Source organism: Phalacrocorax aristotelis, chromosome 13 (genome assembly GCF_949628215.1).
Source record: "Phalacrocorax aristotelis chromosome 13, bGulAri2.1, whole genome shotgun sequence".
Lineage (NCBI taxonomy): Eukaryota > Metazoa > Chordata > Aves > Suliformes > Phalacrocoracidae > Phalacrocorax > Phalacrocorax aristotelis.
In genome coordinates, this window is record NC_134288.1 from 11,183,031 (window position 1) to 11,195,856 (window position 12,826).

Sequence of the window (12,826 nt, forward strand, 5' to 3'; positions counted from 1 at the left end):
GCTGGACAGGGAGTTGCCGGCATCACAGCAGCCACTCACTGATGGTCCCTGCTGTGAATCTGACCTGCCTTGCAGCAATGTGGGAATGATCTTAACCTCCATGCAGCATCCAGAAACGGGATGGAAGAGCACTGATATGCTGGTGGCATCGCAGCAGGTGGCTAGAGCAGCTCACCAAGAGCAGGATCGGGCTGGGGAAAGTGCCCAGCTGAGAACCAGAGATGCCAGGATTGGTGCCTTTGCTCTGCCACAGCCTCTCCCAGGTGCCTGGGGACAGTTGCTGGGTTTGACCCTCTGTGATCATGAGACCAACAAGCAAATATGGCAATATTGACTTTACCTTTGTGTGCCCGTACCTTCATCTGAAGGCCCTGAGGCTGCAGGCTTGGAAAAATGTGTGTCTCTCCAAAACCTGGGGCTTTCACTGGGAACCAGCAGCAGATGAGACCCCACTGCTCCCCCAAGGCATCCTCAGGCAAGAGCGTTTGCCAGGGCATGGGAAGACCCCAGAGCAGTGCTTCCCAGTACGAGCCAGTGACACAGCTACCTTTCCAGCCAGACAGCATACCTCATCTTGTCTTACTCAGAAAAGGCTTTTTTTTTTTCCTTGATTTTCCCATGTTCATGAAGTTTAAAGGCTGCCACATGCCTCCTGTGATACACAGCCACATGCATATAGGTACAGCCCCCCCCAGCAGTGCCCAGCACTAGCAGTTTGCTGCCCAGCAGGAAGTCATGTCAGATCAGTCATGGGGTGATAATGTGCTGCTGTGGACATGGAGGTCACCCACAAGGTGACCCTGTTGGCCCTGGGGAACCCCCCTCAGTCATTCCCTTTGGATGCACACACTTACACAGGGGGAGCAGAGGTCCCAGTGGTGCCCTGGCCCCTCCTAGGGACGGGGGGGGACAAAGACCCCCTGCCCTGATGACAAGGACTGCTGCCTGGAGACAAAGAGCGCAGGGCAAAGCTTACATAACATCATCTCCCTACCAGAAACAAGGAGCAAAGCTGGTAGTGACCCTGGATGCCTCTGCAGCACGGACAAAAAGCAAAATCAGCAACCTACCCTCAGCTGCTTCTTACGCCAGGCAGCAGGGAGCTGCCCGAACACAGCTTTGCCCTTCACCCCTGCCTACACGGGATGCCAGCGGTGCAAAGTCACCACTCAGGAGTCCCACGGACCCCGGCTGCCATCGGGGCTGCAGCACCTGGTGCACACAAGGACTGTCCTATATCTAATGCTGGGGCTGAAAGCAGACTGGAGCAGGAAGATTTGGCATCTTTAATACCATCCCTGCCAGGGTTTTGCCTCCAGCAGGAACAGTGACCTTGCCCCCTTGCATGCAGGCACCTGCAGGCTCGTTTTCTCTTTATTGAGCACCACTGCCCAGCTACCAGGCTGACCACAGATGGGCCAAACAGCCAAGTCAGCTAATTCAAGGTGAAGGTCAGCCAAACCACCACTTAGGAAAGCACAGCACATGGGCCAGCTGGGCTCCAGGGCAGCCCAGCCCAGTGCACCCCCCCACCTGCCATCCACACCATGAGCTCCGGCCTGACATCAGACCCATGAAATGCAAGTCCTGAGCAAGCCTTATCTCTCCCCTTAGTACGGAGGGCTCACTCTGCACCCAAATCCTTCCCCCAACCCTGAGCAGACCTGGCTTAGGCCCAGCTAACACATAAGGCACCGGAGCAGGGCAGGGCAGCAACATGCTCAGTGAGCAGAGCGAGTTCAGCTCCAGCAGGGACAGGCTGTGCAGCCAAGTAAGGAAGAAAGGGTGAGGAGGCATTTGCAGCATTGCCCTGATCTTGCTCACGTGCAAAACGCACATGTACTGGTGAGTCACTGGCACATTCCAGCATTACCAGACCCTGCTGGAAGTGCTGTGGTCAGACGCTGCACCGTGTCCTGGTTTGGCCCCACTGACATCAGCAGCACCGCTCTGGGAACAACCCACAGGGTTTTAAAAGGCTGCCCGACTTTATTAGTTGTCATTGCACAAGTACAAGGTAAATAAAACGAGTCTGCATGGAAAGGGTGTAGTTGCATTAAGAAAAAGTAAAAAGGCTGGTGTGGGAATCGTCAGTGGTTTGCTGCACTTTTTTATTACAAAGCAGCACCTTTGCCTTGGGGCAGCCTGCCTACTCTATGGGGGGAAGGGGCTGTGCCCGCCAGCATAGGGAGCAGCCGCTGACCCGCTCATGCCAAGGGCCCGGAGCTGGGCTCACTGGCGTGGCGCCTCCGTCCCGCTCCTGGGGCCGGCACCAAGCCGCATGCCATCGGTCCTGTTGTCACCCACTGTGCTCCCGAGCTGCAAGACAGAGCAGAGAAAGGGTCAGGCTGACACCAAGGCGTTTTTGTTGCCGCTCTGCATTTATTTCTGCAGAAAAGGAGCTGGTGCCCTGGGGATGAAGACATCGCCCATTGGGTCAGGATGCACCTCGGGGGATGCAGCAGGGATGTCCCCACTGCGCTGGGTGCTGCGTTGGCACTCCCCCACACCACCTCATCCAAGAACAGCACTCACCTCTCTGGGGACTCTGACACAGTTGTCATGGCTGGGTGAGTTGTCTTCCCGAAGAAGAAGCTGGCCCACCAGTGGCCAGGATCAGACTTGGGCAGACCTGGGGGACAGTGCGTGCCAGGCAAAGTCTGGGCCAGGACCACCCGGGCCAGGACCACCCGGGCAGCCCCGTTACCACCCCGATCTCATCCCACAGGAGCGGCTGGGTCACCTCCAGTAAGATCTGCCGTGGAGGGGCCGGGAGCAGAGTCCCCTCACGGCCCCGAGCTGGGATGGTGGCACTTACCCGGGGGGTGGGGGATGACCTCCCCAGAGTACTCCGAGCTGCCACAGGAGCTGTTGCTGGATGTGGAGCTCAGGCGCCCTGTGGAGAAATCATGGCCATCAGAGCCACCGCTGACCCTCAGTTGTGCCACAAAAAGCAGAGTACAGCCTTGATGTGGCTGTCCCTGGGGTGACACGGCTCAGTCTCATCACTATCTCACTCCAGTACTTGCCCAGCTTTAGTGCTAAGTCAATAAAAACTACTGGGAAGGAAATACTGGTGAGATTACAAGCTGGTCAAGAGCAGGTAGCAGAAAAGCACCTGAACACCTCTGTAGGAAAACACTTCCAACCCCAAGGACATTAATGGCTTTGCATCTGTTTGCAACACCTGGGAGGCCTTTGCAGGTGGCTTGGGGCCAAGAAGATGCGGATTCGTGCATATAAACCATGCAGTTTTAGTCCAACTGCTACAAGCTTCTTACTAGTTTCAGCTCAAGGGGAATACTCTAATGCCCTCTGGTTTAGGTAATCCATTAAATCAGAAAGTCTCTCCCCTGAAGAGGTACCAGTAGCTGCCATTGCCCAGACTGGTTTTGCAGCTCATTTCCACAGCAACAGTGCAAGATGCATTTGAAGCCATCACCTCCCCTCACCTACAACCTTAATAACAAGTGAAGGAGATTGCAAGACCCATCTCCAGCTGGTACAACTGGGCAGGGGCTGCGGTGACCCAAAGGAGGGTCTGAACAGCAGGAGGACTAGCTGCCCGCCTTTCTCAGCAAGGAGCCTGCCAGCTCTTGTGGGGCTTCAGCTGAAAGCACACACCTGAGCTCAGGTTCATCTCTGCTGGAACCACATTCCCCCGAGCCTGGCAAGGCACCATGCCCACTCACCCACCGCCCCAAGCGCTTGCCCTTACTTCTGTAGTAGTTGTGTGTTGCCATGAGCGAGCCGCTCGATGGGATGGATGCCATGGTTCTCGATCTTGGTTCTTGTGCAGATCTAAAACCTGCGAGCAAAGGGGCAGCCATCATTGCACATGGGCTGCAGCACAGCCCCTGCAGCCCCCACCTGCCCAGGGCCTGACCTGCGCCCAAACACGAGAAAACTGCAAGAGTTTAAATGGTACTGGTGTGATTTCTCAAGAGATTTGACACGTATACCTTCGCAGTGGCACTGCACTGGGTATGGAGGCTAGCGGTCATAGTGCTACACACGGTTTAAATCCGCAGCTGTAGAGCTCTGGCTAAGAGCTATGTGCAAAGCCAAAATAATCCCCTTGAAAACAACTGCTTGCACAGAGCACAAGCCTGGCAAGTCTGCACAGCGCCCTCCCCAAAATCCTCACGCGTGTTTTGCTTCCTTGCAGAAATCCAGTTCCCCTCACTGTATCAACAGTTGGGAGTTATGAAATCTCAGGCAGGGGTTGCGCGAGTAGCAAAGGAGTGTTTTGCTCGGGGCACATACCGAGGGTTTTCATGCAAGGGGTTCCAGCCCCAGCCTGCACCCAGCAGCACCTCCGCCACCCACAAGCCAGGGGCAAACCTGCCTGCACAGCACCCCCCGCCTCCTGCAGAGTCCGCTCCCAGCACGGGCAAGAAGCTTGCTTTCCCTCGCCCACAACACGCCCAGTTCTGAGCTAGAGAAATATTTTTCTCCTCCTGGTATAAAGCACCTCCTTGTTAAGCCGCTGACTGCTCCTGTGACCCACAGTTGGGACCCTTCTTTTTCAAGTGAGCTCCAAAACGGCTCCAACAGCCAAAGGTGCCAACTGCCAGCAGGAGCCACTGTCCCTCGGCCTGCAGGAGGACCCCGAGCCCCGCCGCCATCCGGAGGAAAAGCAAATGCACGGACCTGGGCTGTGAGCCAGGCACAAAGGAAGCACCCAGCGCCCCGAGACCCCCACCATCCCCCGGGCGCCCAGGTCCTCCCCAGCTCTTGATGAGGCTTTCCCTGGTCTAATGATGCACCCAGTTGTTGAGTGTCCTGCTGCAAAACATCCTCCACGCACCCACGTCCAAGCTAATACAGTAATCCGTAGTGGAGAAACTGAGGCACGGAGCCGCCTCCCATCAGTTTCACCCCAAAGGGACTCGTTGCAGCCTTGCAGCTGACCCTTTCCAAAGCAACACCACTCCCCCGCCCCCGAATTACTACAGGCCGCCCCGTTCCCCCCCTCTCCCGCCGGGGCTGCACGCCCGGTCGCAGCGCACCTGGGCTGGGCGGCGGCGGGGTCCGGCGGGCGGGCACTAGGGCCGCGGGGGCCGCTCGGCGGCGGCGCCGCCCGGGGCAGGCAGCGTCCGCACGCGCCTCTCCGCACCGCACGGCCTGAGCCGCGGCGCTGCCGGTCCCGCTCCCGCCACACCCCTATATCCCCTCGGGCCACGCCCCCGCGGGCCGCTCCGCCAATCGGGGTGGGGGGCGAGGCCGGGCACGCCCCTTTCCCCGAGGGGCGGGGCCTGCGGGAGCGGGATGGGGCCTGCGGGAGCGGGATGCGGCCTCACGGGGTAGGGGGTGCGAGGGGGAGCCCTTAAAATTAGAGTAATAACAAATAAATACATAAATATGCATTTGAAGGGATTCTGAACTGTCTGGGCTGCATCAGTTCGGGGAGATAACAGTTCATGTTACCTCCATAAAGGCGGTCTGATACTTGATATAGCTCAAGTGTTATTCATCTATTTTCTCTCCCGAATTCAGGAATACTTTAGAGCAGAGAGCTGTGGCCCGGCACGCTGAGGGTTTGCAATAAAATCTTTCTGCTTGGGTGCACTTGCAGGAATTGCCTTTTTTGGGGGGTGATACACTAAGGCATTTTAGGGTTTGGAGGCAGGAGGGAGCCCATTTCCCAGCCTGGGGTCCTTCTTGCACAAGCTCTTCATGCAATGGAGTTCATTCGTCCCCCAGTCTGTGATTTTTGTTATTAAGCTGGACTTACTTGTCAAGCACCGGGGGGAAGCAGACAGCTTCAGGGGAGGCAGCACTGGGTTGCCCCAGGAGGACATTGATCTCCCCATGCAGATCATGGGGCTGCAAAAGTGACAAGCTGCCCTTGGGGCTGCGTTTCTCAGCAGGGCAAGACCGCCGGCACGGGGACACTGCAGGTGACCCATGTCCTCGGATCCCCCCACCTGGCCCACGGCACCGAGGCAATACTGCTGCCATCACCACTGGGGCAGGCGCCTTCCCCCGTGCACAGCCTCTATGTACGGTCCCAGGAACTTATCCAGGACAGCTTCGGGGAAAGCCTCGGCACCACAGGGCTGTAAATAAATAGTTTATTTTCAAAGACTTTAAGGACCAACACAGGAGCGTGAGTGATCCAGCTCAGGACCACGTTGCTCCAGGTGTGCCTCAGTTTCCCCATTGATGATACTGACTCAGTGCTTTCCAGGGACGGAGTTGGCTAAAGGCTGAGATGGACTTTGAATGTACAAATACCAGCAGGCAGTTTAAACAGCCACATGGTTGTTTTCATGCCCAGCATTAGGCTTCACTTTTGTGCCTTACAATCACTTTTGATTAGTGGTTTGATTTTGGGGTCCCTGTGACCCCCAGGCCAGCCCTGCTGGGAGCATTCACTCCCAGCCATGCCAGCTGCAAAGCATGGAGAGCTCTAGGGCACAGGCTCAGAAGATCTTTCTGGCCCAGAAGATTTTTCTGGCTCAGAAGGGAAAGATAGAAAAGCTAAAAACTGTGTGCTTTAGATCTGAAAAGCCACTTTTATTTTAGTGAAGCTGGTGTAATTTCTCAGGTTCCTCCTCCTCAAATCCTTCCTGAGAGATGTATCCCTGCACCTTAACTCCCTCTAATAATCTACAGAGCAGTAAGAATTTCTTGATACTGTGTATTCTTCCCAGCCGGTACAGGTTGGTTTTGTAACCCACCGAGCCTGAGTGGGCTAATTGCTTTAATTAATGATAGAGCAGAGATAACCAAACACTTCCTAGTCCCTTTGTGCAACGACACCACTTACACCCACATTTGGAGCTGCTTTTTAAAGGATCCGCTCATTAAGCGGAGAGCACCGGGGGCGTGATGCTGCACCTAGAGCAATGGGGGATGAATCGGGGCTTCGCTGGCTCAGGGGAGATCAGTCTCCCCACGTGGATGAAATCCAGCCTCCAGCAAAATGTGTCTTGCTCTGTTTTTAATCCCAAAGCCAAATCCACTTCGCCTTATTGATGCCATGGGAGAGGGTCCAGTGAGACAGAGCAGCCAGGGGGGATTGATGGAACATCCAGTCTGGTTTCTCAGGACAAAGCCTGTCCTGGGTGCATTAAGGAGAGGAAGATAAATTTCATTTGTATTGATCAAGAATCAGTTGTTTTAAAAGCAAGCAGAAGACAAGATTTGGGTAGGTTTTCTCTTTGATTAGAGCCTCTGAGTTGACTGTGACTCTCCTTACAGTTTGCTTTTGAGTGAGGTTTCAGTGTTTTCTATTCTAAATTTGGGTCTCTGGGCTCCCTGTTACAGCTGGCAACTGTCTTTTGTTATCTGCTGCTTGTTGTGTACCGTTGGGGAATCGCCTTTCGTGTAACATTCTGTACCTGGCAGAAATATCTGGAATCCAGCAAAGGCTGCGGAGCTCAAGGAGCTGCTGCCTCTGGACACCACCAGCTCTCATGGGACATCACAGATGGGTGTTAGCTAATGCTGGGGGACGATGGGGCACCCCAATGCCCAGCCAGTGAGGCTTAATGCTGCTGCCAGTTTCCCTCTGGCGATGTGACATCCCAGTGGCTTCAAGAATTTGGTCAATGGTGAGAAAGCCACCCAGAAGCCCCTTCCCCACCATCCTGCACCAGAGCACTCATCAGTTTTCCTCCCAGGCAAGAAGGCAGCTCTCACTCCCGGCACAGCAGAAATGTAGGCTTGAGCTCTTTTATACTGCTACAGGGCCTGATCCTGCACCAGTGAGGGTTTTGCTTAACTCTCCCTCTGCTGAGGACCTCTTGCTGCAGAGGAGGGAGCAGGCACGACCCGTGCTCAGGCTCTGTCCCCCTACTCCTCCTGCGCTGCATTTTCCTTGCTTAGAGCCAGGTTTGGGATTTGGGCAGCATCCGCCCGGTGCAGGCAGCTGCTGCCACCTATGGATAAAAAATGGCCAAAATGTTCACCCCAGACACTACATTCTCCTCTCTGCCCAGAGCCTTTGCAGTCACACTGAGGTCAGAGCAATAGAGTGGCTGCAAAACCATACGCATGATCATGCCAAGGCCCGACACATGGCCTCTTCCTCTGCCTGCACATGTTTGAAATAGAAAAGGGAATGTCTGGGAAATTCAAGGGGTGACTTTCCTTAAGCACAACATGAGCAGCATGTTCTACCTGTTGTCTGGAAATTGTGCTCTGCCTTTCTGGAATATATGCAGCAAAGCGACCCAAATGCCACCTTGGCTGGAGAATAAACCGAAGTCAGATCGGGGCATGCACCACTGTCCCTGCAGCGATGGGGGCAGCTCTGCTGTCCTCGCCTGCAGTTTGTGCCAAGGGGTGCAGGCACTCAGGGCTGATTTCCCAAAAGGCATGGGGAATTGGCATCAGGGCCCCCAAAATTCTGAGTCTGATCTGCAAATATGCACATTGTGGGGAGGATTAGGCAGAAAGTCACAAACTGCCCGATTTGTCTGTGCAAAAGGGATGTTTCCAATTTGGAAAAAGCAGTGAAGAGAGACCACTGCTGCTTGCTGTACTCCAGAGGCTTTAGGTGAACTTGGACCCATGAGTTCCTGACTTTTGGCCCGTCTATTTCTCTGGGCAACCTGGAAAATCATCTTGCAGAAACCAGCAGCAGTATTGAGCAGGATCCATCTCTCTACAGAAAACTCTTAGGCCAACATCTCCTACATGGACTTGGGGGAGATTTCACTACCATTCAGTGAATTCAAAACACATGCAAACAAATACCTTGCTAGTGTAAATCCTTGGGCTTTGATGGGGGTTGGTTCACCAACAAATTTTCTCATTAAGTTCCCTGATCCTTATTTCTCCCTCTGGATGCATCTAAAGCTTATGCTGTGAGCCAGGTATCTCCATTATCAGTCCTTTGACTAAAGTGATCAGAAGATATGAGCAGCCAGGGCTCTTTTCACTCAGTAGCTGTGGTTTAATAAGAAAAGCTGTCCCCAGAATTAATGCAGGCTTTTCCTAACTCAGAGATGTGCACAGCTGCCAAAACAAACACATCAATCTGTTGTAGCTTGATATGGCATCAGACTCCCTTGCTGTAAAACCAGTGCATTCCAGGAGCTCCCTAGCATCCTGCAAACAGTATTAAACCACAGGGCAGAGGTGTCTTGTCTCACTTGGGCTTGACCTAGATCAGGGTCTGTCCCCTCCTCGGAACATGGGGAGATTTACAGGATCAGCTTCTAGCAGCCCTCGCAGATGCTACATCCATGTGGCAGAAATGTCAGGGTGTCCCTAAAGAGATGCATCTGAAGTGTTTTTCTCCTCCCTGGAGTTAAAAAAGATTTCAGAGCATGGAAATGTCCATCCTGGCTGCTTCCCAGACAGACAGCAGCTCAGACTGAGCAGTTTTATCCTCCACAGCCTCCTTGCTGCCAGCAGCATCTTGGAGAGCAGGAAGAAATAGAGTAGCAATATCAAAATGACAGCAAGGAAGGTGAAGAGCAGTGCAGGAGTTAAAATCTTCAGAGGAAATCTGAATTTAGGTGAGGAGCTGCTGCGTTTGACTTGGGGATGTGCACCCAAGGGTCTCTTATAACCCCTGGGGTGCTGCTGAGCTCGGAGAGGTGGGGTGAGGGAGCAGTATCAGAGGGTGCTGGAGGAGCTGCATCCTGCAGGGATGAGCTTCTGGTAATTTTATCTCTGAGGCCACCACCTCTCTCTCAACCTGGCTGAATTTGGGCCAACAGCCTGCAAGCTGCTTGCTGGGGACATAGAGATACAGGGTATGTGTGTGTTGTGGCTTCTTAAGGAAAGGGATTAAAAATCAGCCCCGTCTGCCAGGCTGATCTCTGTACTGTCACCTGCTGAGGCTGGCTGGAGCGTGGGTGGGTCCCTGGGCTGCGCAGGGCTCTCAGCAAATTGGGGGTTTATGCTACACGCAGAGATTTTGCTCCCCTGTGTTGTTGCAACAGGACTCACAGCTTAAGGTGCCACTAACCAGGTCAGGTAACGCAGCTGGGGGTGGCTCAGCCCCTCTGGGGCCATTTTCCCCTGCTCCCCACACTGTCCCAATAGCCCCGGCGCCTCGCACACTGGGGACATTTCTGCATTGCTTTCCAGTCCAAATACTGAGCCTTAGCAACATACGCTGCTCGTATGTGGTATTTTAATAAAGGATGGAGAGTTATTAAGGCAAGTGAGTTACCACCAGAGGAAGGTTTTCACCCCATAAGCATGTAATGTCCAGCTGTTATTAAAAAGTGATCAAAATGAGAAGCTGTTCTGCTGTGCTTCCAGGGGAACGTGGGCACTGGGAGCTGACATGGGAGCTGCCTCGGCACCCACGGCTCCAGAGGCTTTCCACGGCTGAGCTGAGTTTTATGTGTGAATACCTACAACGCTGGCGATGGGGCATGGCTGCTGTTGGGTGGAGGGATTTCCCTGTCTCGACCCAGTAACTCAGCTGTTTGGTGGAAAAAGGGTTTCTGGAGGAGTGTCCCCATGGCATGACTGGGTCCACTGCTACCACCATGCCAGGAGGGATGGGGACAGTGCAAAGGCCTTTAAGCATTGTCCTTCCAGCATTGCTGCCTCAGATCGCCTCAGGCATCGGACGGCTGTGGCTACACCAAAACCCCGAGGGCAGGTCCCGGCGGTGTGAGCACGCTGGTGGGTCCTTGGGTGCCTGGTGCACCCTGCCTTGCACAAGGCATGCTGCTGTCCCATCAGGGGTGACACCAGACACCGTCCCCAGCTGGCCGGGTGGCTGGAGGGCTTGGGCATCTTGTTATCACCTCTGAAGTTTATTTTTAAACCTCTAGCTCCAATTTAAAGGTATCAGCAGCATGCGCTGAGTGTAGGACCTCAAAATACTCCCCTTCTCCTTCTTCCCATGCCTTTCCATCCCATCATTTCTGTCTTCATCTCCCCTCTCCATGTCTACAGCATGAGCACAACCTGAGAAACCTGCTCACATTAGAAGTTTCACGAATTCTTCTCCTGTTTGGTGCCTTGGGCAGGGAGTGCTGCCAGGCAAACATACAGAGGGAGGCACGGCTCGTCAACATGGGGGCCTGGAAGGGGTGACCTCAAAGCCAACTCCACGTAACATGCTCTAGGTACCTCTGGGAGATGCAGTGGGCTATCCTGTCCCATCTTAACCCCAGTTAAGATGGGGTTTAACTAAAGTGGGAGTGCCTGTTTGATGTGCACCAGCTTTGACACTTGGGATTGCTAGGGGATGTTGTCTAGAGGAGGAAAGGATGGCCAATATCTTGCTGTTTTGAGCTTGACCGCTTCCAGCAGATGGTAAATGCTGAAACATCTGGGTGCAAGGCCTCTTCAAAGCCTCCAAAACTGGTGTGGAAGGAGCTGAAACCCTGACCGTGGAAAGAAGGAAACCTAACAGTGTTCACCCCTTCCATAAAGCTGTCCTATGGAGGACAACTGCTGCCCTGCACACTCGGATCTGCTTTACTGATGGCTGTTCCATGAGGCCAGCATGAGGCCTGCATTTCTTCCTTTCAGGGAAAATCTCTCTATTGCTTTGCATGGGAAGGAGGAATAAAATTGTGATTTATAGCCACTCCTGTGTCCAGCCCTGACTTTTCCCTGGCAAGAGCAGGGCTTCTGGGGCAACATCAAGGCAGGCATCCCTCATGGCTGCTGTTTGCTCTGCCTAAACCCCTGCCTTCAAAGGAGACCTGATGCATTTTATAGAGACAAAAAAGCAAGCACTCAGTTAGCTGAATGCGTTACTCATGGGAAGAAACACCCCCAGCGCGAAGGCAAATTCAGGCAGGCAGCCTGGGGTGTTTGCATCCCAGATACATACAAATTACCAGCACTGCGGATTATTCACTCTCCCAGTCACACCGTGCGGGGCCTCTTTGGAAAACAAAAATCTCAATTATTACGCCTGGGCAGATGGGAATTTTAGTACAGCTTAAAGCATCAGATACTTACCCAGGGGCTGTGGGGCTGGATGGGGTTGAGGTGATGGGGAAAGGGGTAATAGGCACCTGCCATGCGTGTGTGCAGGTTGCCCTTCCCTTTGGGGGGGTCTCCATTTTCTTGAGTGATCCCAAATCATTTGGTGATGGCTTTTGGGGTGAGGGAAAGGAATCAAGCCTAAATAGGATGTACAAGAATTGTTTCAGCTGGGACCTGAATCTGAAGCCAGATGGATGGAGACAAGGCGCTAAACTACAGCCGCCCCCAGATTTTGCCTGCTCAGGTCTCTCTTATTTTACATAGCTGAACATTTAAGGACAGATTGCCACTATTTTACAGGATGGAAAATGGTTCTACTCGGGTGTGACAATTGAGCCTGATGGTCCTTGGGGACTGCAGGTGTTTGGTGAAACCCTTTTCTCCAGGCACCAGCCAGACCTGGGCACATAGCTGTGGCTTTAAGCTTCTCGGAGGCTGGGCACAAGTTGGTTTAACCGAGCTGGGATTTGCCAGGTCTGACAGCCTTCTCTCCTACTCGTGTCCCGTACTATTTATAGTCCGATGGGCTGTCAGGCTCTGTTTCATTGTAGAAGTAAAGCACAGTGCACTGCCTGTTTTTCTTTTCCCTGCCTCGGAACAGGGGTGAAAATTCAAATTCTTTTTTCCGGAGAAGGAACAGAGAGAGGAGGGCTTCGTCACGCATTCACCTGGCCTGAGGGGCAGAGGGACCTGGGATTTACTCCATCTCTGTGGAGGCTGAAGTCTTCATTAGCAAACGCAGCCTCTGCCCTGCTGAGGTCCGTTCCCAGGCTGCCTGAAGCCCTTGTGTAAAAAGGGGGGATTATTTTTGGCAAAGCACTCAAATATGGATAGGAAGAATAAAGGATTTATATACCCATCCCTCCTACACATTATCGAACTTGGTGTCCATCCCCGGCAC

The 12,826-nt window shown here is 53.6% G+C and overlaps 1 protein-coding gene across 1 annotated transcript; it reads right to left on the bottom strand.

The window, feature by feature from the left end:
• Positions 1-1,969: 1,969 nt before the first annotated feature.
• PPDPF (pancreatic progenitor cell differentiation and proliferation factor) lies at positions 1,970-5,163 on the bottom strand. The gene is made up of 5 exons (XM_075108556.1): positions 5,013-5,163; positions 3,719-3,808; positions 2,819-2,896; positions 2,536-2,632; positions 1,970-2,319 (listed from the first exon to the last, which is right to left on the bottom strand). The coding sequence occupies exons 2-5, from the start codon at positions 3,771-3,773 to the stop codon at positions 2,208-2,210; spliced, it is 342 nt and encodes a 113-aa protein (XP_074964657.1). The 5' UTR covers positions 3,774-3,808; positions 5,013-5,163; the 3' UTR covers positions 1,970-2,207.
• Positions 5,164-12,826: the final 7,663 nt, after the last annotated feature.

Coding starts and splice junctions, on each gene's coding strand:
- PPDPF (XM_075108556.1), bottom strand. CDS start 3,773: ATGGCATCCATCCCATCGAGCGGCTCGCTCATGGCAACACACAACTAC. Junction 2,897..3,718: donor AACACACAACTACTACAGAA/GTAAGGGCAAGC, acceptor ATTTCTCCACAG/GGCGCCTGAGCTCCACATCC. Junction 2,633..2,818: donor GGTCATCCCCCACCCCCCGG/GTAAGTGCCACC, acceptor ACTGTCCCCCAG/GTCTGCCCAAGTCTGATCCT.